Source organism: Cyrtonyx montezumae, unplaced genomic scaffold (assembly GCF_038088225.1).
Source record: "Cyrtonyx montezumae isolate F1298 unplaced genomic scaffold, pur_monq_1.0 scaffold_30, whole genome shotgun sequence".
NCBI lineage: Eukaryota > Metazoa > Chordata > Aves > Galliformes > Odontophoridae > Cyrtonyx > Cyrtonyx montezumae.
In genome coordinates, this window is record NW_027072035.1 from 1,779,558 (window position 1) to 1,804,137 (window position 24,580).

General features: G+C 38.5%; 1 protein-coding gene across 3 annotated transcripts in view; it reads right to left on the reverse strand.

The window, feature by feature from the left end:
- Window positions 1–7,390, reverse strand: part of RIC1 (RIC1 homolog, RAB6A GEF complex partner 1) — a 49,105-nt gene extending 41,715 nt beyond the window's left edge. For all 3 annotated transcript variants that reach the window (XM_065744159.1, XM_065744160.1, XM_065744158.1), the window contains exon 1: window positions 7,080–7,390. In XM_065744159.1, coding sequence (XP_065600231.1) covers window positions 7,080–7,220 — 141 coding nt within the window. In that variant the 5' untranslated portion in view covers window positions 7,221–7,390. The remainder of the gene's footprint in view (window positions 1–7,079) is intronic.
- Between the last annotated feature and the right edge of the window lie 17,190 nt (window positions 7,391–24,580).

Here is a 24,580-nt window from a genome sequence, read left to right on the forward strand (position 1 = left end):
TGTATAACAGTACAGAAGTACACTGTATAAAAAAGAAGTCTATCAGTCTCATTTTGAGTACTTTCCCAAAGTGGAACAAATTATTGCTTTCGAAAAACAAAAGGACCCAGTAAATATAATAGCTTTCTCTGATTAGGTTTAGATAACTAACTCATAGCCTGTAGAGAAGCAGCAGGTATTTAGACCCCATGGCACAGAGTTTTTCCTGTTGGAATAACCAATTCCCTACATCAGCATCACGAAAACCCCATGCATTTTGTGTCCTTCTTCACACTTTAGCATGCAGTAACAGAAAATTGTAAAGAAATCCAGTTAAGCCCAAGATATAAAGGATAAATCAAGACAATGATTCTGCTTCTTTACAATGCTTAAAATCTACCTTCACTAAACTTCTAATGACAGAATCACAGTTTCTGGTGAAGCTTGTGATTGGAGAAACATGGGAAGTAACATAGCTAATAAAAACAATTGTTAAAAAAAAATAAAAATTGTCTACAAAGCTAAGTAAACATCTTCAGTTCTTAAGAAAGGAAGAACTGAGGATTTCCTGTGAAACTAATAATGGTTCTTTCACTGATACTAGTGAAGCTAGCAAAAGCTTCCCAGAATAGATGAGAAGCCATTTCTCAAACCGCTGCAAAGCAAGTCTAGCATTTTGATGTATGTTTTGCCACTCAGTATAAAGAATATCAGGTCAGGCAAAAACAGTATTCAGAAGCCAGCACTTGCTTATGAATAGAACAGTGGGGGATGATGTTCAAATGATACAGAAATCGATAAAAAGGGAAAAAGGGAAGACAACCATCAAAAAAAAGCATCTTAATATCATCCTCCAAAGATTATGTTAGTTCTCTAATGTTCCTGCAATAAAAAAAAGAGAGAAATAAAATACAACTTCTAGTTCCCATGGTTAAATATACCACATCTCCTTCCATTCTTATTCACCACTCAATTACTTAGCTTCTATTCTCACAAGAACCCCTTCCACAGGTCTCATACTCTGAAATCTTGATTATTCTCAACAAATTCCTTCTAACATTAAGTTAGAAGTTGTTTTTTCTTTTCCAATTAAAAGGAAAAAAAAAACATTTTGAATGATCAGTACCGAAACAGAGAGACTTCTCTACCTATAAAACCCTTACTGTAGTAAGTCAGTTTCACAAGCAAAGACATCCAATTCAGCTACCTGCTTTAAAACTGACTTCTGTTTCATTGTTAGTTGTTGTAACACTGGTTACTAATATTTCCCTTTGTCTTTTAACTGAGAAAGATGGAGTCTTAATGAAGATCAAGGAAAAAAAAACAAAAACAAAAAAACCACACTGCAACAAACACAATGAAAGTAATTTGAAATCAATAGTTTTATTTAACTCTATCTGACAAAGAGTATACCACTTTTCACACTTCCTTCCTTTTGCAGTAACCAGGAGCAGAGTAAACAGCCTCCCAACACTGGACCATATGAAGTAATTTCTAATGAAAAGTTCTATCAAGATATAAAAGCCCCACATACAGTTCTGTCAGCAAGCTAGACATAAGACATTATTGATTCACTTCTCCAAATACAGGCATTCCACTACATTATATGAACGCACTTTGAACAGACTCAAATCCCAAACCAGGTTGCTCTGAACTGGCCATCTTTAAATAGCACAAGTAGTACAGACTTGAACAGCCACTCTCACATGAGTAAGTGCCTGCTTTTATCGAGGTGTTCAAAGGCCTCAAAATAAAATGATACACTAGCCAACTGGAGAGAGGTACAGCCATTGCTTGTTTGAGTGACTGTAATTTAATTAATGCTAAGTTTTCCTTAATTCAGATTCTGTGGTTTGACTGCTGTGGGTCAGCAGCAAACAACATGTAAAGAACACTCAACCCAGTAAATAGGTCAACAAATGCAACATAAAATTACTGGACTACGTTTGAAAATTAAAAACCTAACAGCATGAGTAGACTCAAATACTAAAACCTGTTAATATTCCTTCATTTTCAGATGCTCTCTCACTATGAATTGACTTGAACCCAAAAGGAAAGAGAAAAATTGAAACAGGAACATTGCCATTTATAGTCACTCAAAAAAATAGCAAGAATGTGAATTAGCACTCTATGAGGATTGCAGACCATCCTGTAAGGCACCAGCAGACTCATGATTTTTACACAGAACAATGAAGTAGTTAAGACAGCTATGTTTATCTCATACAGAATTAGGAGGCAGTATCTTTCAGAAACACAAATGTTCGTTTTGTCTCAACAAGTTTTCAATGTATTAGGATGTATGCACAAGACAAAAATCAAATGAACTGTTCTGATGAGCTGAAAATTTAAATGGCAGGCTGAAAGAAACAGAACGAAGGGCTGGTGACACTGCGCTGTATGCTATCAGATGGCTTGCACTCCACTTTGAAGGCTGAATTTTGTAGGTTTATTAATACATGCTTAAATAGAGGGAGGGGAAAGGGATGTAGAGATAAACCATGAAAAGCTATTTTGTAAGTAACATAGGTACAAGGTAGTAGCAGAAGGATTTCTGAAGGTAATGTTGACTATAATAATATCATTCTTAATTCAGTTTAAAAAAGCAGCAGATTTAAAATCAGTAGCATATGCATCCAAGAAATACAGCATGAACAACTCCCAACACTGCGCCTTACAGAAGCTGCTGTGGAAGAACAAAAACCTAGGTGCTGCAGAACTGCCTAGCTGATGGCAATCACCAGCTCTTCTAAGCAAAAGTTTTCAGTCAGCCTACTGTTCAAAAATGCTGTCAGTAAGAAAGGCTGCACTCTTCACTGTTTCTCAGTCCCATGAATTATCAAGTGCTTAAATTTGAATTAAATGGAACAATGGGAGTCTGTGATGAAGAGCAAATTCACAAAACCTCTACCTTAATACCTGGTCTTGGGCTGACGAACAATTTTATATGCAATTCCTTGGAAAGCCAGAGCTCACAACTAAGATGTTATTCTTTCCAGGTAAGCAATTTTTCAATGTTTTTGAAGGGTCATCTCTTTGATATTAATAGAGGATAAACCAAAAAGGCATGCTAATATAAACATGAGAACTTCACATTTCATACAACAAATGCATCAGTCTCATAGATATTTCTCTTTTATTTTTTTTTTACATAAGTCATAAATAACCTTATAATGGAAGCAATGGAACAGCTGTCACTCTCACAAAGTGAAAAATGAAACGGCATTTTCAGATCAGTCCCCAATAGGTATCAGTGAGAAGAAGAATCCCAGAGAATAAATTACTATGAAGAAAAAAAAAGCAAAAACAAAAAACCACAAACCACAACAGAAGAGGCAAGACAACACCATTTGCACTGATGCCATTTGTTTCATATTGTTCACGATGTGTAACCACATCCATCATTATCAACATGTCTGATGTCCATATTCCAATAAAATTTCAAATAAAAATGCTACAGAGACTCAATCTAGTTCTACCCAAGAAAAAATAACAAATTACTGTACTCAGCAAGTTATTCTCCTTAGAGTTCTGAGATAAATACATTACTCTGAAAACTTAATCCTGGAACCACAGAATAAACAATTAGTTTTTCCCTTAAAAGTCACCTGTAATAATAATTAAAAAAAATTACAGTAACAATTGCACTTTTTACAAAAAAACTATCTTTGCACATTTCACATTTACTATAAGCACTGGCATCGCAAATAACTCCTTTTACAGCATGCCAAAATTCCAGGTTGCAAAGATCACTTCTTTAAGAGAAGCACAGTTCCCTGTTGTGTCCAATTTACTTAAAGCATATATCAAGCTCAGTTCTAATGCTGGACCACTTAGAGACCAAAAAGCACATGATGAGTGTCCTAGAAGAATGCACAGAAGTCAGCATTAAGAATCAAGATGGATAATTCTAGGATTCTGACACGCATGCTATCTAACTTATGATTCAGTGATCTCATTCAGTGTCAGAATATCACAGAAATAAAAGTTTAAAAACAGGGGTAGATAAAAATTGTAAATTGGTAAACAGATAGGTAATTACAATATCTTCCTCAAAATGAATAGACTCCAGAGAGCTTGCAGGACTGGTAACGAAAGGCAGACTCATTCCAGACAGTATGACAATGTGCAAGAGTTTTCATTAAATATTTAAGGCTGGTACTTATTCCTGTCATTGCCATCAGTCTGTTAAGATCAAAGGAAGGAAACACCAGACTATATTTATATGTGCAACTATGTCATCAGACTCTATTCTTGTTTTACTCTTCAACATCTGCAGCGGAAAAATCCATCCTTTTGTCACATATTCTACACCCACATACATCTTCCCTCAATATCTAGAGAATAACTAAATTCCCTAAACTGCCTCAAGTTCTTATTTCATCAGATAACAAAACTAATCAAAAATAGGAAGTCACTGCTCTCAAAGGAGTAACACACTCAACAAGCTAAGAACAATGCTCCTCTCATTCAGCCATGAACAGGGAAAAGCGAGTTTCCATTTGTTCAGCAAGTTGAACTGCCCCATAGAAGACAATAGTAGCCACAAAAATACATGTCTAAGCAGAGAAGATGACAACTCTTCAAACTGCACAGTTGCTCAATGAAAGCACACCTTCAGTTCCCAGGTTAATAAACGACTCCTTCTTAGTTTTTCAGAAAGTTTATTTCAAGCAAGTTTCAAACATCCAAGTACCTAACATTAGCAGAATAAAAACAAGATTTCCAACGCTGTCAATGAAAACAGGCTTTCAATGTCAATGAAATGTTCTGCAGCCATAAATTTATTACAAAATATTCAGGAAAAATGCTTAGATGGGCTTTCTCTAAACTGGGGCACATGTAAGAGAATCCACTGGGCAAGAGAAGAAAGCACTGTTGTACCATTAATAAATAAACTAAAGGTACAGTTTATTTAATCTTTTCATTCCTTAATTTCTATTTTGTGTATGTTTTATAACATACAAATAGGTACAGCAGCACAAACAGTTTAGAAAACAAAATATACAAACTTGGGGTGAGTGTTCTCAGCATGTAATGACATAAGCTCATCACTGATTAGTGGTCTTTTTATTTACGATACAAACTCACTCTACAAGACAAGTTAAATGTCTAGGAATTTTTGACTCAGACACCAAGAGAATTCCATCTGTTTTTACCTATGTCATTTAACCCAGTTTCTAACCTTATGGTTTCTAACTCCAGGTGTCAGGTCCTAATACACTGTAGATAAAAAGGAGCTTTAAACATTATGACTTCACTTGATAAGCACACGACACTCAATGCAAGTTCACAGCCTGGATGTATTTGAAAGGGCTCCTTGCTCTTGAAAATCACCAGCCTCATCACCTCATGCTCACACAAAGCCTTCCATATATATTTGAGAGAGTATTAAGTCTTAACAGGGACATTAGCCTGAAGGCTTTTCCACTACACAAAACTGAATTAGTTCAACCCAACCAAAAAGTAGCTCTGTTCTAAAGAATATACTTCTGCCTAATGACAACATTCTCTAGAATGCTAAAATTTTAGTTCATTTTGTAACAGTTCATCATGTGACTTCCCCCTTTAAAAAAACCCAAACCTGCAATAAGTAGAGTATCATAAAAAAATGCTCAACATAAACCTCTATCTTAAAGAATTTTGCTAACAATTGGACATTCGTGCAAGTGGTGAGACTAATTTTTTACTGATCAAGTCTGGCAAAATAGCGTCAAAATAAACCATTACATACAGGAACAGAATGCATTGAGAAATTTTTCATAACCTTTAAGTTTGCTCAACCTTTCCTGCAACAAGAGAATCCATCTACCCTTCAGCCCTTCCTTCTGTCAGCTACACACTGTTCAGTGCCTCAATACAAGTCCAAACTTGTCAGATAATGAACGCAGCCCCCATGTATGGTAAAAGAAACTGCCTTCTGGACAAAAGGGCATGTCTTGCAAAGCATTCTACAACCCTGTCCTCCTTTACCTATTTTCCCAGAAAAGGCCATTTATGTTTTCTTGACAATTTCAGCTAGAGATTTAACAAACAGCAAAAGCTATCAGACAAGCTATCATACAGTATACTTCTTCTACACTACATGCCACGAACCAAAGGGACCACAGGCAACATGACGAAGTTCACATGGCACAGATACCAGGTTGATACTCCCTGATGCAATACACATGAAAGTTAAAACACAGCATCGGCACCTCGCCCAGGAACTAATTAATAGACAGTCAGAACACAACAGCGATGAAATCTCAGCATAACGTAAGAGAAGATTTTAAGGTTACGGCTGTCACTTAATACTACTCTATACCAGCTTTCTAAAACAGGATTTTTACTTTTCTCTGTAATCTGAGATGAACTCTGAAAAATTATCTGGAATTAGAGATACTAATAGACAGGCAGAGATCTTACTAAGGCAGTATTTTAAAAGACCCAGCATCAAAATTTAAAGTCAATATCCCAGCTGCTTTGTAATGCTGCGTCAAACCAAAGTGGCATGCACCATTTTTTCCTTACCAACCTTATCAAAGCTAATTTAAAGCATTTAATATCAATTACACGCACATTCAGATGACATCACTAAAGCAGCAACATCTAACCAAAAGCATTGTAATTCTTGGTCTCAGAGTCACAAAACAGTTAAACTATCATCAAACAAAGTTTGAGAACTTCAGGATTACATAATTAGAGAGTTCTGAAAAAATGTTTCTTTTTTTAAGTTTACACTCCCTTTTATATAAAACATGGAACACATCCACATAAAAGACACGAGGCACATTTGCAATAATGCTGCTAAGCACAGCCTCTACGTTACACTTGTGAGCCAGCTACAGACAAAGTAAAAAGACAGAAAGACAGACAGAAAGACAGAGAAAGTCGGTTCCGAGTCTCATCTCGGGGAATACGTGGTGCAGCCTGAGCAGACAGATCTCGCTTTTCCCTGATACTGCTCTGCCAGCAGTAAACACCCAGGCTGCACAGCACCGGCCCACAGGAGAGACTCACAAGTAACTCAGATCTCGGTGCGCTCCGATCCCAACCGCCACGGCCGCTCCGGAGTGGAACGGATGGCACACAGCAGGGCCGGGAGCAGCCGGGACACTTACCCTGCAGTACCAGATGCTGAGCTGTGACGGGGACAGCACCGCGAAGAAAACCCTCCGGGGGTCCGTCTGGATGTGCACAGGCGGCTCCAGGCGCTCCAGCGGGCACAGCAGCCGCTTAGGCCAGCCGCTGAGGAAGTACATGGCTGCGGCTTCCCGGCCGCCCGCTCGCTGGACCTAGGCCGGGAGCGCTCCCCGCCCGCGCGACGGCCTCGGGACCACGAGCTCGGAGCGCCGCAGGGCCCGGGGCCGCCCGCGCATAATCACCGCCGCCGCCCAGAGGAAGGGCAGCCGAGTGCGCCCGGCCGGGCCCAAACCACCCCGCTGCGTCGCGGAGGCGGTGGGAACGATATCGACGCCGCGACTGAGAGCGCGAGGAGGGGCGTGCGTCCCGCGGGCCGCGACCTGAGAGAAGCAAGCGGTCACTGCTGAGCGCGGACCGGCGGCAGTCGCAGCGGCTCCTCCCTCCTGCGGGTGCCTCGCCCGACCGCTCTGGGTGTCGCTGTGGTGGCTGCCGCTCGGGCCCCCGCCGCCATCTCCCCGCCCCCGCTCCGGTTCCACCGCCACGGCCCGGAGCGCAACAGCGGCCCCGCGGCGGCGGAAGGGGGAGGGGGCGGGGCCACGGCCGCGGAGGCGCCCATTGGCCGCGGCCGCGGGGCCGCACGGAAATGACGTCAGACGCGGAGACGGCTCCGCCCTCACGGCTCCGCGGGCGCTGTGTCAAGGTTCCTCGCCGAAAGCGCGCGGAGGGGACGTACCGAGTTAAGGGCCGGGAGAGTGTTGTGCGCTTGCGTGGCAATGCGTGGCTCCCTTCCACTGACGCGTGGCAGACAGCGCATGCGCATGCCGTAGGTGACGCCGACACGTAGCGGAGGCGGTAACGTGCGGTTGTGTTGGGGGTCGGTCACGTGTTGTTTAAGGAAGGGTTCATCAGAGGGTGGTGGGTATAGAGCGGGCTCCCCAGGATGCTGGTCACTGGGTGAGTTACTAGTACAGATACTGGCATTGAAGCTCCTTTGGGTACGAGGAGTGCGGGTGCGAGAACAGTCACGCTAGCAATGTGTGTGTAGCAGTGTGGTTTTGGCACCAAGTTTGTGTCAGAGGCTGGTGCTAGCATTTCTTCTATCAAGTGATGAGCTGGATAAAAGAATGAATTCATCTGAAAAAACAAAAAACAAAAAAAAACATTCTTTCTATAGGTTGTTTTTCAGCCAGTGCCTGTTATCCAGTTTGTTTCCAAAATTGTTGAAGTGTTTTATTCACAGGTTAATGAGACATCAGAAACAGCTAGTGAGAAGGGAAAACTGTCTAAGTGTCAGGCGCGCTGTTAGATGAACTGAGTGCAGCTGATCTTTTAAGGGATGGGGGAAATCAAACTGCACTAATACCACCTTGCTCATTCAAAGGGCATGGCCCCTTCCTGCTGCCAAGGACTGTTTTGACACCTTTTTTGGTAGTAAATGTTTTTTGTTCCCGTACAAATACCACATTCCAGCTGTCTCAATACTTTAGAACATAAACAAAACTAATGTATCTGGGAAATATATACACGGAAGCACAATATCAAGATATTTTTACCTTAGTTTTCTAAGCATGCAACGTAGAAATGCCTTCTCATCAGATTCTCTCCCACCAGACAGATACCAGTCAACAGATCTGCTACATGCTTTATTTGTGCTGTTGACTCTCCTCTGAACCTGTTTTGGCCTGCTTTTCTGATAACAAATGTTCTAAAATAGTCAATTATTTTTTGGGAATATAGCAACATCGTGTTTATTAAATAACTTTCTAATCCTCTTTTTAGGAAATAAATACCATGAAATATATCCTGAAGAATAGATATGACTTTTAGAATCATATTTATTCTGGATTAATCACATTTGTTCAGCCTTATTTAATGAAAGTAAAATGCTGATAAATTTATCACAATCCATGGGAAAAAAATCATAAGGGAGCCACATGTTTTCAGTAGTTCCATGTGACTCCTTTAGTTAACGCTATGGTGCTGTTGCACATGTATGCCTAAGAAGCGAACAAGCTTCCAGATCATGCTGTTTCAAGTGACCAATGCTGGGTTGTACAGAACAATGTTAATGAGAGAAAACTGCTGCCATTGATAGTGAATACGTTGAAACCATGACATTGTGCAAAAAGGAAAGGCTAATGTTTTGTCAGGTTCACATTGTTGCTGTTGTTGCTTTAACTGTGGAAAGGCATGAGGCACTGCAGTGGAGTCAGAAATAATGATGGGAAGCTCACCAATACAAATCACACTGTTTTACTTAAAAATGTTATTATCAAAATGTTCATGTCAACGATAAGGCTATGGTCTAAACAGTGTTTTTTTTTTCCAGACCACTGCTGTAGTATGAATCAAGATCATATTTAGATGCTGAGTGCAATAATTCTGTAGCAAGATAAGATAGATTTTTTTGGATTCATAGGTTGTTTGAATACAAAAACAAGCCTGTTTCTTGGTGCTGTAATATGATAATATAAGACAGACTACCCTGAGAGGCAAAAGATGTGTAGAAATGACAAGCATGCAAATGACTAAGCTGAGAGATCCTTCAACAGATCTGGCAGTGGCAGCCGGTCACAAGGACAGAATACAGCAGAGAGACTTTGATAACAAGGCTGGACAGAATTGTGGAAGTTGTTCATACACAGAGGTCCAGTTGTCAATTGTCATCAAGTTCACCCAGCTGAAGATAAGACTCACTTGCTTTCACCTGCCTACACAATGACAGTCATGATGTTTTGCAAGCTGAACGCTTGAGATAACTGTTCCCTGAAAAGGAATTTCTCATGCAGAGCTGTGGGAGCATGTGGTGTGTTTGAAATAATCTAAGCTTAGATAAATAGGCCTCACTACAAGGAGGAGACAGATGCTGCTGATTGCAGACCCAGTACATTGCAGTAGTGTAGGCATTTTGCAGGGATGCCAGTGTTAGTCTCAGATTCCTGGCCCTGAGTTACAGCTAGTGCCACAAATGTAAGTTAGATTCTCACCTCATGTTGTATTTGCAGCTTAAAGCCAAAAAATAAGAAAAAATTAAAAAGCCTTACAGGGAGAATGGTAATGAAGCATGAAGCCTGACCATTGACAATAGCATGAGGTTTTGCCAACCTGTTTCAACAAAGCAGGTATTACATCGCATAAGCATTAGAAGGCAGGTGACAATACATGTGTAGTTATTACATCATCTTGGCTTCTTAAAACTATGGAACAAACATGTCATTCACCTTGTAGGTTTCTGGTACAGAAAGGAGAGGGTTGCTATGGACTAGTCTGTGATTTAAACTGCCTGTTTTCTTAGTCATACCATCCCCTGACCTGCCAAAAATGATCTTTTTCATTAAGAGCAGATTCATACAAAATAGAATGAGATAGGGCAAGTATTCAACTCATTTTCCTTTGTAACACCTACAATGATGATTTCAAAAACTACTAAGACAAGTTGGCTTCAAAGTCACATGTGAAAATATCCTTAGAAATACACAGTTGCCTTTCAGACTTTGTTATCTAGGGTTCAGTGAATGAGGAATATGCTCTTAGTATCTTAAGTAGCCCATCACTGAAGAATCTGTGCATGCAACCATTTTGTTAAACACCAGTGTGGTTTCTGAACATGTGTAGAGAATTGCATTCATTGAAGAATTTTTATGTTTTGATAGCATTGAAAACAAAATGTCCAGAATCACAGGTTGTTTTAACATTTGTGACATTATTAATTAATAATAATGTAAATAATTAATAGTATAAAAGAATAACTTTTACACTGTGCAGACTCTAAGAAGAATACCAGTGTTATGAGCTACAGGTCGGTGGATTTCATTCAATCTTTTCTGATCAGTGAAGAGGATATATACAAACTCTGTATGGCTTTCCAGCAGGAAAAAGGGGTTACAGGAGGAGCTAAATTGCTCTAATATATGATTCCTAGCATTGCTTTCTATATAACAAAGTGCCAGAAAAATTTTATTTATGGTAAACAAATTGACCAAAGAACCTTGTAAGCTGTCATCTATGGAGAAATGGAAATAAATCAGTTAAGTTTTAGGGGATGATGGCTGCATGGTTTTTACGAAGTAACACCCAGTGCATGAAGTACTGGGTATACACTATGGTTACAGTATGTGATGTGGATAAAGAATTGCTGACAAGAAGTTTGGAGAGATAGGAGCTCTGGCATACAGAAATAGTGGTGAATATGATGTCTTAGATTCAGTGTTTGTTAGGCATTTAAATTACTCTCTTTACTATGTGTTCCTGGAATGTTGCAAATATTTGCTGTATTGTATCTGTATTATTATCTGTAGCTCACAGAAGTGCATTTAAATTATACTGGTGTATTGTACTACTAATGCTATATTTATATGTGTTATCAGTAACACCTGAAAAATGTTATCTGTAACAAGTAGCACTCTTGACTGTTGGATTTTAAGAGTATTTTCTTTCTGGAGGTGAAAAGTAAAGGAAGATTGGTTAAAGGCAGAAATCTGATTTTAGACATCACCCAGAGCATGGGACACCATCTGAACAAAGCAAAAGAAAAAAATTGAGCTATCAAAAATAGAGGGCTTTACTTGTGTATGATTAGTAGCTATTAACCTTAATTCTGTTTTCCATGTCTCTTCATTGTAGGCACTTGCATAGGCTGAGAAGTACACTAAATTAGCTCTGATGTGCACATGGCATTGGCAGTGCCCTCTGCAGGCACTATGGTAAGCCTGTGGTAAGCAAAGGGAGCTGCAGCAGCCACACTCTATTTTGATTATTTATTCTAGCTGAGCTAGTTCTTTCTAAATATTTTGCTAGTACAACATCGTCTGAACTTTGGAATTTTCTTGACAAGACTGCCCAGAAACATGCACAGCATTTTAAGTGAACAGCCATAAAACACTAAGCAAACAAATTACAGTCATGTTTCAAAAGCCTGGTTTGTTATCAGTTTGTGTCTTAGCCCCGCTGCACGCCAGTTAACAGTAATTCGAGATCCCATCTCTCTTCCCCTTGGGAGTTTCTCTCTGCCTGTATTGAACTGGGCACATCTGAAATAAATGAGTATCAATTCAGTAGCTCTTTGTGCTCAGAGACTATGTAAAAAAAAAAAAAATTAGCTTTTATATAAGAGCCTTGCATCAAACTCAGCTGTTTCTTTGGGACAGATGTTCTAACATTGCTAGAATACACCTGCAAGTAAAACTGATGTTGTTTATCATCACTGTAGATTCAGGATTAGCTGGTAATATACATACATACAGAAGGTATGGATATGTGGTGTTAGGTATAGTCATAGATGGAGGTGCTGAACACCAGGCTGGATGGGGCTCTGGGCAGCAAGATGTAGTGGGTGACAACCTTTGCCCATGACAAGGGGCAAAGATTTTGTGATTTAATGATTATTTGAAAGAAGAATACATTAGATAAGTTCTAGAGAGTTGGTTATCTTCATCCACATCTAGAGACATCTCTAATGAACCATCTCGTGGCTATGTAGCGATTTGAAGTTTGTGAATAAACACTGGGTGGAGCTATAGAGCTTATTCTGTAGATGTAAATAACCATTAAAAAAAAAAAAAAAACAGTAAAACGGATGAGGAAGAGCTATTTGAACGTCTGCTTTTAGGCTATACACTAATACTCACGTTTCTTTAACCATGGCGACCTTTCAACAGTTCCTTGACAGAGTTAAATACACATTTTTCTACATGTAATCAGAGGAAGACTTCACTTTTTCAGCTGCAAAAATAGTCCAAGGTTACAGGGCTTCTAAGTTCAGATCATATGTTACTGAAGACAGTAGAAAAATTATAGATCTAGTTATTAGAAAAAAATGAACAATCTCACTGTCTTTAAATAAGAAGAGACTTGTAAGTGCTCAGGTCCTCTCGGGGTTCACATCTATCTACACATGAGAAAAACAAATAAGCTTTAATTAGGAAAATCTGCAGGAAGGACAGATTTCAAAAAAGGTGGTTGGTCCTGTGCAAATGCTGTCCGGCATCATGTGACATTCTTGGCCTTGTGAGATTTGTCTTGTGATCCTCTTCCCTTCTTTTACTATAGTCCTTGAAAGTCTGACATTTCTTACTGCTTCCCTTCATATTCCCACAAATAATCTGGTTTCAAAATAATGTAGCTTTTACTGAGACAGCAAAATAAAATGGACATGATGCACACAAAGTCCTGAACTGTCTTGCAAATGTGGTTGTAAAGATCTGAAAAGATGTTTCCAAATGTGGTATGAAAATCTTACAGAGATGAAATCTGAGTTTAAACCAGTAGAAAAATACAAGATGTGCAGAAATAAAGGACTTTTGAACAAGGAAAAAACCTGTTACAGTTTTGTTATGGTTGAAATATGAAGTGGCACCACTTAGAAATTCTGTATTTCAGTGCATAGGTGGCAGACAAAAAGCAAGCCTCTCTAATGTCAATGTTACTCTGTTTGACCAGATCTATGTGTCATTAAAACTGTAAAACACTACAGCTGGATCACAAGTCTGTTTGTAACAGAATGTCTGCACATGACTAATGCACAGCAAATAAAAGAAGAAGGAAGAGCTAACAGTTTTCTCAGCTGTTGGTGTTTCCTCAGAGCTTTCTTCAAGGAGGAAGCGTTGGTCTGTTGGCATTCAGAAATAATAGCCCTCTTACTTTTGACAGTTGCTAACATCGTCCAGCATCCCTGGGCAGAGTACAGTGGTTTGGCACCTTTTACTGAATTTTTAGAGGCTGACTTTGTCAAATAACATGAAATATTCAAAGCCATGTATTTGTAAAATAAGGCTTTTTGAGTCTAGCCAGCACAATGGGGGTTATTGGAGACACCATGTAGACAGTAGTACTTTGCGATGATTTAAGCTGTGTAGGTTAAAATGTTACAAAATGTGTTGTGATTTTATTTCTGCTTTTGGCTGTTGGCACATTTTGCTCAAGATAAATTTAAGTCTGAAACACTGAGAGGAGAACAGGGAAGATGAACCTGGCAGAAATTAGGACAGAGAACCATAAATCTAGTGTACAGAGAAACTTCTATCAATTTGTTAATAAATTTCTAGCAACTGCTCTTAGTGTTTGAAATATGAGAGGATTATTTGCACCACAGCCAGAGAAATGTTAAAAAACAGTGAAGCAACTTAATTTGCTTACTAAGTAAAGTATTCCATTTTCACATCCCCAAGACTGCTTTGTAAAAGATTCTGCAAATATTTGGCAGTATGTTTCATGGTTTGAAGAGAATTTGTATCACAGTTACCCTCTGTCATTGCCTTATTTTTATTTTTTAAATATTCCTTACTTTGTTCTTGAATGTTGCCATATTTTATCCTGTAAACAATGAGATCTTGCTATAGGATCTTACTTAACAATTCTCCATTGTAACTTCATCTTTTTAGGTCTTTCCATATCCCTTACTTAAGCTGCTTATTTGTTCAACTGAGAATCACTTGACTCCACAGCATGATACCTGTATAACCTTGAAGTTAGAAGACCTTTAATGGCAGAATTAGTGCAAGGAAGGTCTCTTCCATCCACTAATAAATTATCAGCCCAACTGATATTTTGGCTGGTGGTTTTATGGGAAGTTGGAAAGCTGCAAAGTCATGCCATGCAACTGTCATAAGCTACCATAAGATTGCATCTGGTTGGAGATTTAACAAAGTTTGCTTTGAAAAAAACAGAAGTGAGTGTTCCTAAAGCATATTACCAATCTGCCTAGTGTGAGATAACGTCTCTTAGTAGTGTTATGGTCAGCTGTACAAAGCTGAACTATACAGATCTGGAACCTCTTGACAACATTTACATCTTGGTGACATGAATATTTTCAGGGAAAAAAGCCCATGCGAGTGGGTATAGGGATCAACTCTACTGTCTTTCTGCTCAGAGTTTTCCAAATCTCTGCAAAACTCTTATCATGAACATAAGTGAATTTTTAAAAGATGCTGATAAAACAACAATACAGATAAAACAAACAATAACAAAAAGCAACAACCAAGTCTTCTGAAATGGAGAAATTCAAGTAATAAAACTGAAAACACAAGCCAGATTCCCTAATTCATTGGTGTTTTTAATCTCACTGTGTCTTTCTTTCTTAAGAAAAAAATTCCATTTTATTTAAAAATGTAAAAAGCTTTCAATGTAGTTAATAGTTGCAAGGAGAGTTTTAAAACGTGTTATGTCATTTTTACCTTCTACATAGTGTTATCACAGACTGAATAGCATGATTCGTTTCAAATGCTTTTGTAGCCACTCTTAGAGCTTTCCATCATGACCCAACAATTGTGAAAAAGCCAAACTTTATTAAATCTTCTGAGTTGCCTGCAAGTATGTTATCTGGCCATTGCCCACAGAATCAGCAATGGGGGACAGCTACCAAGGCTTTCTCTGTGCTGTTTCTACTACTATCAGATAGTTATGAAAGTGAAAGGCTGGAACAGAGCAAGCCTGAGTGGCTGCCTGGTTCTAAGAGTTAACTCACTGCAGTTGCTATGTGCTACAAAACAATACTTCACCTTGTTCCTTGTTTCTCCTTTGAGGCTTATGGTTTCTAAACCTGCAGCAGAATAGAGTACTCTAGCAGTACTAGAGCATTTACTTTATGACTCTGCAAGATGAGAGGTGTTTCTTATGACAAGAAAGGTTTTGGTATATGTTGAAGTAATGTACATGTTCTTGTTCTCTTGAGAAGAGCCCTGATTAAGCAAGGTAAAAACAGTTTTTCCCTTTTTTATCCTTAAATAGGTGTAAGTAGCCTGAGTTTCTGAGTAAAAGCTCTGTAACTGGATAACTGCAGCCTATTATTCTTGTTTATTAAATCATAGAAGGCTTTCTACAAGGTTTCTGTATTTTGTTGTTATTGTTGTTCTCCTTTGAAGGAAAATGAACACTAGCAACACATACAGAGTAGGAAACAATGCCTTGAAAGTTGTAACTCCAGGAAGGCTTAAGTCTTCCCTCCCCTGACACTCAAGAAGTCCAATGTTGCCAATGTTTTGAGCACAGGGCCTATTTATAAGTTCATTTATATGCCAGTATTGGCTCTTCATTCAGGTAGACTGTTCCTCTTATACTCTTAAGTAAGATATTTTTCTAGACAGCAGTGTTGTCTTTCTCCTCTTTAGCTTTTGTTAGACTAAAGAAGACTATCTCTTCTAAGTTTCTTCTACATGTTTTCACTTTTTGCATATGATCCTACTAGACCATTTATATTTTTGTTCCACTTTGAATTCAGCTTCACTGGCAGAAAGAGTGAAAATTGCACATGGTGTGTCTAGGTGAACGGTAAACCAGTAGGACAAGTCCAAGCAACACTGAGTACTGCAAAGGAAAATGATCCAAAGGCATCAGGAAGCTCAATTATCTCAATAATAATCTTATTTTAAATAACATATCAAGTAGCAAGTCATACATGTAGTCCACAATTATAGCTAACTTATAAATATGCAGTTATGCTGCTATAGCAGGCAGAGTACCTCAGCCATATGATTTAAAGAAGCTGAAAAATGTGCAGATCAACAGAGAACATGTGACTTGTATCAGAACGCAGCACACAGAAGATGAGATTGAAAACCTTGACTTGAGAAAATCCTTGACTTTAACTACACAGGACAGAGAGCCCATCTGCTGAGTTAACTTTGGTACTTTCACTTCCTGCAGTTCTTCAGTGTTTTCCCTAATCGAGTCAAGAACATTTTTGCTTCTGTCTCTTAGCAGTTCTCCTGTCAGGCAAGATGCACAAATGAATATCCATGTTTCAGACCATTCTCCTGGTAGCAACAGGAACATTGAATTATCTCAGTGCCATCAGGCCTACGTTGTAATGGTGTCCTTGCCTATTGTACTGGAGAATGGGAAAGGTCAGTAATGGCTGACTGGACAGATCTGGTTGGTGCTCTGAAATTGCATTTGAAGTTCAAGATTGTATTGACTGGTGAGAGAAAATTTTTCGTAGTCTTTGGCTATTTTTAACCTTCCAATTGAACAGCTTGTTGTCGTGGAAATCATGGGAATATCTGATCCAGCTAACTTCCTCAGCTGAAAGTGTCTAGGTTTCTGGTCCCATTCAGCAATTATCATATACTTTTCCAGTTTTGGAAAACTGAATGTCTTTGTAGATATTGAGTTTGAAGCTTATTATAAAGAACCTGAATAAAGAACCTTCATGAATGGTAATAAGGGGCCACTGATCCAGTGATCTCTGAATTTATCCTCCGTTAGATCAACGTCTGTGATAGAATGTATTCTCATTTATATTCATATTTATATTGAATTCTCATTCTCATTTATAGCATATAATAATCTTCATTCATCTCTGTGAAATTTTCACACTTGGGTAAATTATCTTCTCAACTGTGAATTCTCTAGGCATCTCCACCCTATGGCTGACCCATGGGCCACATGCAACCCTGGGCAGCTAATAATGTTGTAACAGAAGATTGTAAACTTTTGACATTATTTTGTGATTTTAGCAGTATTTTTTCATGATCCAATTACATGTAGCTCAAGTGCAGACTGAGTAGGCAACAGTGGAATGCTATGGAGTGGAAGGTGCAGTGCAGTGCAGTGCTAACTCCACCTCTTCCATCCACCTCAAACACACAGTAAAAGTGAAACCCATGTGTATGACATGTGATGTGTTCTTATGCAGCTTGGTGACTAGAACACAGTGTTTGCCGATAATAATATTTTAACCTACATACATGTTTATGTGCCAGCACTCTGATGATGGTTGGTAAAAAAGGACTTACACAGTTAATAGAAGACGATGTAATTGCCATCAGTGATTAACATTTGATGAAATGTCACTGCATGATACATCAAGAAAATTTGTATGTGAAAGCTTTAAAAATATATTATGTCATGCAAATTGCCATCAAATCTATGAATTTCATGAAGTCCAAAAGTCTGAATCACACCAATTCTAGAAATTCCTTAAAAGTATGGATGCTGATTATGGAAACATTACTTTTCTGAAGAAAGGTGACTAAGTCTGGGTAAAATGCTAAAAAGATGTTAAGATTTGCAAAATGAAGTCAAGTCATTTGTGGAATTAGAAGGAAAAGTTGTGCCAGAACTTGAAGATAAAAAATGGCTCACAATTTTAACATTTTTGGTGGATTTTACCACCCATTAAAATGAGTTAATCATGCGTCTTCAAGGAGACGATCAACTTATGTTTCAAACCATAGCAGCATTGAATTGAAACTTACATTATGGCAAGCTCTATTTATGACAAATAATTTTAGGCATTGGCTAAACACAGTCCTGTGAACATAGAAAAAAATGCAGCCTTGCTTTCTGTTTTGATGAAGGACTGGAGATCAGGTTTCAAGATTGCTAAAAAATCATAAATTTTTTGGTATATTTAAGTTCATTTTAGCCAACATAAATACATAACCTACAGATTTCAAGTGGAATGAAAGGAGTTGCAATCTGATATATAAAATTTTTTTGTGTCTTTTTACTAGATTTCTATAAGCTCTCTCTTACCAGAGAAAGGTACCCATCAATTCACTATCATGCCTTATATATGTCATTGGTTTTTGGCAGTATGTAAATTTGGGAACAACTGTCTTCAAGGGTAAAGCACAGGAAGAGAAAAAATAGATAAAAATCTCCAATTAGCACTTTAAAAACTCACTAAGAATTGCAGTGATATCCATTGAACTAGATTGATGTGTTTGTTTCACAAAAGTTAAGTCAAATATTCCAATACTTTTACGTATGCCCTACTTTTTCTATGTTTTAATAAAAATCTAAAAAACACAGAAAAAAAGTTCTGTTACTTGTATAAATTAACTATATTATATATTTTATATGCAACACAAGAGAATTCCTCATTACCCAGTGTGGCCCAAACAAGCCAGAAGTTTGGACAACCCCAGACGTTCACTGAATCCTGCTCCTGGTTTTGAGCATTTTAAGTAGTCTGGAAACAGGCTGTATGTCTAATATTTCTCTTTAAAAGCAGTGATTTACTTTCCAAAGCCTAGAAATAGGAGCCTTCAGAAAGTCAGTTCAATATCTCTGACATTTTCTCCTGTATCCCAGCAAAGCTCCATATTCTGGTTTACATTTCACAGCTCTTCAGGGACACAGGGTATGTGTACTGTAAACATACAGAAATTGAATGGAGGCCTAAATATGTTGCTTCCCCCCCCTAAATAAATAAATAGATAAATAAATAAATAAATAAATGGTCTAGGTATTTTACTGCCTTATTTTTCTCATCAATTGGAAACTTCTCCATGGGCTAGGATAGCAATATTTTGGGGATGTACAGAAACAATTCTCAGCGGTTCATGGGTTCTGATATGAAAAACGACATTCTTTGAGCTCAGAGTGCATCACAAAACTTCATTAGTTCTCACAAAAATTCTGTGTGCCTTTTGAAACAAAAATTGATGTCTTCCTTTTCCCTCTTCCACCTAAAGTTTCCGCTTTCTCACTGATCACTAATATTTTTGTCAGTCTCTTTACTGATATCTGACTTATTTATTTAACCAATTTTTATTTTAACCAATTTTTATTTACTAAAAGATGACATGGAAAAAGTTATCTTTCTTTTCTACCAGCTTTACATGTTGGTACAGTTGTTACCAAGCTTTGCTAAGACAGACAGTTGTCTGCTTTGGGTCTGGGAAAAATATCTTCATTTTTTCACATGAAGAACGTACATTTCATGCAGACATGCAGCAGCTCAGCATCACAGGGATCTTTTTAATAGCAATTTTGTTGCAATTAGAATTCTAAATTTATGATTAGCTTGATTCTCCACATCATTACAGGAAGCTCTGTCTTCACCAGTGGAGACTCATTCAATCATCTTGTCTTTCTTAGAAAACACATGTGTTAGGAATGCACTTAAACCCACTCTGCAATTTATTAAATTTCTACTGCATAGGGCTGGTCTTATTTCCTCAAGTTACATGGTTTGTGACACAGACTTTACGTGAAAGACATTTCACTTCTCGTTTGGAAAAGCCCATTAAGGAAAGTGACTTGTGAGTAAACAAACTTCAGCTGCAGAAAAGAGATAGTAAATATAATACCCAAAAGCAAATACTAATGAACTCGATTAATGTTTCTTTCAAGTCAGCTTTTGTCAGTGTTTGCACAGTGAATGTACCTGTGTCAGCTACTTTCTGCCATATGGATACACGTTCAGATTGAGTAAGTAGTAGAGCACACCGGCTATAACAGTATTTCAAGGCACATTTGACAACATGCTGAGGAAAACTAGGATATCCTGTCATACCAGGTGGCAGTCCTGAGAACCCGAGGCTATTCTCCCAGGCCAGTCTTCCATCAGAGTCTAAGTCAGCTAATTGCCAAATATGCTGAAGCTAATTTGAATAACAAATTTACAAGGAAATATGATAATAGGTTAGAAGGGACTTCTAGAGGTCATGTAGTTCAGTCCCTCCACTACACAAAAAGAAGCCAAGCTTCAGATTAGATGTGTTCCAGAAACTGATTCTTTGCAGTAGAGGAATGGCTTGCAAAACCTTTCCCACTGCCATTCTGTGAAGTAGGAGAGTATTGGTTTTGGTGACAAGTTGCATGTTTCTATCAGGTGAAAGAAGAAATTCTGTGAGAATTGCTAACTACTCCATTTAAGAAAGACTTGGATGTTTTGTTTATTGGTGATTCAAACACCTAAAAGGCATTTTGAACTGCTTCCAGTTGGCCGTGCTTAGAATCAGCTGATAGAATTATCTGGTAAGCAAACATACATCTTTTAAGTGCTCATTAGAAATCCCTGCCTACCCACAGCCTTATTTCAAATATACTAATATTCTTAATGTAAGCTGTTGCCTGCAGCCTTATCTGTGTTAAGGGGTCTGTTCAGCCTGGAAAAGAGAAGGCTCTGAGGTGACCTTATAGTGGCCTTTCAGTATCTAAAAGGAAGATACAGGAAAGAAGGGGATAGACTCTTCAGCAGAGTCTGTGTTGGTAGGACAAGGATAAATGTTTTCAAACTTAAAGAGGGTGGATTTAAATTAAATATAAGTAAAATTTTTTTTATGGTGAGGGTGATGAGGCATTGGAACAAGTTGCCCAGAGATGTGGTGGATGTTCTGTCCCTGGAGACTTTCAAGGCCAGGCTGGACCAAACTCTGAGCAACCTGATTTAGCTGTGCTTGTCCCTGTTCATTGCAGGGGAGCTGGACTAGATGACCTTTGAGGTCCTTTCCAACTCGGAGTTTTCTGTGATTCTACATTTTTATGAAATCAACTAGTTCAGTGTTTTTAGGCACTGACAGTGCAAAAGTGAATGCTGCATAAAACAGACACTAGTTCTATTCCCCTTTGTGCTTTTAGTCACAGAACAACCTGCAATTCACAGTCACTAAAAATACTATGTTATAAACCTAGTGCAAGCCCCTGGAATCAAAGATAAATAACAGGTGAGGAATGAACAAGAAGACTAATCAACCTGTGCTAAAATTGCAAACATCTCACAGTGAAATAGGCCCGAAACAAAAGTAGTGTGTTCCTTAGCTGAACAATAATTAGATTATATAAAATGTTTTTTTTACATACATGTTTGTGAAAACTGATCATCATTAAAATCTGATTAGCTATCAAATGTTTTTAAGGAATTTAAACCAGTAAGTAGTTTAAATTTTCCACCAAATATAATTGAATCCATGCCTTCCTACAGTCCAATAGCATGGCATTATTTATTACACCCTCCTATGTGAGATAAAATTATTTAGAGGAAGAGGAGTTGTATGTCATGAGTCATGAGTGGTGTTCCCCAAGGATCTGTTTTCAACTGGCATAGACAGTGGGGTTGAGCGCACTTTTTTCAGGTTTGCTCATAATACCAAGCTGAGTGATGCAGCTGACACAGTAGAAAGAAGAGGCACCATCCAAAGGGACCTGGACATACTCATGAAGTGGGCACACAAAAATCTAATGATTTAACAAGGCCCAGTGCAATGTGCTGCATTTGGGTCAAGGTAATCCCAGATATGAGTACAGACTAGGAGAACTCACTGAAAACAGACCTGCAGAGAAGGACTTGGGGGTTCTGATGGATGAAAAGCTGGACATGAGCCAGCAATGTACTTTTGGAGCCCCTAAAAGCCAACACTATGCTGGACTACATCAAGAGGGGTGGCCAACAGAGAGAGAGAGGTGATTGTCCCCATCTACTCAGCCCTTGTGAGGTTCCATCTGGGAGTACTGTTTCCATGTCTGAGGCCCCCAGAACAGGAAGGATGTAGACCTGTTGGAACAAGTCCAGAGGAAGACCATGAAGATGATCAAAGGGCTGGAGCTCCTCTCGTATGAAGAAAGGGTGAGCAGCTGGACTTATTTAGCTTAAAGAGGAGAAGGCTCCAGGGAGATCTCAATGTGTTTTTCCAGTACTTGAAGGGAACTTAACAAGTTTGGGAGGACTCACTTTCTACATGGTCTGATTGTGATTAAGACAGGAGAAAAAGATTTTTAGTTAGAAGAGAGGAGATTTAGGTTAGATGTTAGGATGAAGTTTTTTGCTCAGAGGAGCATGAATCTCTGAAAGAGGTTGCCCAGAGAGGTTGTAAATGCCCCATCTTTGGAGACATTCAAGGCCAGGCTGGATGGGACCCTGGGCAGCCTGATATAGTGGCTAGCAACCCTGCTCGTGATAGGGGAGTTGGAACTGGATTATCTTTAAAATCCTTTTCAACCTGAGCCATTTTGTTATTCTATGATATCAGGAAGGACAATGGAAATGTCCTATGCAAGATGTCCTCTACTTGAGAGTAAGCTTTAAAGTCTATCTCTTTGGACTAACTGTTATATAATATTTAGAAACTTTACAGTCTTGGTCTGATAATATCAGCTATTTACAGCTCACTGTAGTCTTTAAAACTGTGGGGAAAAAAACTCTTTGCATATGTTGTGGGTGGTTTATCCAAAAACTCTTACTTCAGCTTTTTCAAGATAACAGCTTGTAAAGCAGTACAGAGACTCATCATATCACACACATATCATATGCTCAGTGACTTTCAGTAAAAAGCAATTCATGCATGAATTTGTATATGCATATAGATGTTTCAGGCAGCTGACAAGCTAAATGTCACTTACTAAGCTGTGAGTATCATCCTGATTTATTTTTACTGTAGTTCATAGGTATCAACTGGGAGCTGGTAAAAAAAAATACACACATGCAAACAAAGACACATTTTTTGATATTTTTATGGGTCTTAACAGTAAGTAGTAAAATTGCTCCTTTCATATGGAATAGAGTGATTAGGACACAGGACTGTAGTACAAAGCTGTACTGCCTCCTCCTGATAATGCCAGTGTATAAGTAATTGGTTCTTATGAAAAGTAAAACAAGGGAGTGTTTGTTATGCCTGTAAAACATGCAAGAGGTGCTGCCCACATGTGATAGTCCCTACCCACATCAAGGCAAAATTTACTTAGAAGAGTAAGATAATAACAGGATGACTTTCATTCAGAAAGGAACAATAATCTGTAATCAAATTTCAAAGTCTGTGGCATATGCTTTATATTTATCCACATAAATTCAGCTTAAATTACTTCCATTTTATGATAATGAGAAAGGAAAAAAAAAACTGATTAAAAACACAAAAACAAAGTCCTTACAGGAGGTGGAGTTTTCACAGTGACTAACAGAAGCAGCTAGTGGTTCCCTGTGGAGTCTGTCATGGGAAGAAATCGACTGTATGCACTGACCCTTAACTATTGCTAAATACTACAAGCTAGGGCAGTCCCCAAGCTGCTATACATTGCAAGCTAAGCACTGCTTTGAGAAGCTGCCTCTGATTCTCTGCCATCTATCGGATTTCCCATGTCAGCAAGGACATGACAAGCCTTGGTGGATTATACTCAGCTGAATACAATAGCTACAACTGAATATTTAAAGGTATAATACACAGATGTCCCAGATGCCCAAGTTGAGGTGATGATAAAGAGATACTTTATTCCTCTGTCCAAAGTAAAATCGGCATCAGTCCTCCTTTTTTAAAATCAACTATCATGGAGAAGAAATATATGCTGTCTTTCAAATACCTTCCTACAGTAGGTCAGTCTTGTGCTAGTGTGAACTGTGGCACGTGCCCCTGGAGATACAGCTTCTGTCTATATCCAAAGTTTTATGAAAAAATGTAGTCTTACTGATACGTTATTTTTATTTTTTATTGGCAAAGCAGACAATGCTCTTCAAAGACTAGAAAAATGTCAGAAATAGTTTCCATGTGAGAACCTCTTTTTAATCTTGTTACATTATAATCTGGCATATAACATATAACATGTTATGTATAATGTTATAGTTTTGTCATATTTCCCACACCACACCCTTGTCTCTGAATTGGAGAGATACAGATTTGAAGGGTGGGCTGTTTGGTGGGTAAATCACTGGTGGGATGGTCACAGACAGAGGGTTGTGGCCAACTGCTCCGTGTCTAGGGGAAATGTAGATTAGATATTGTGTGGAGATTTTTTGCTCAGATGATGGTGAGGCACTAGAACAAGC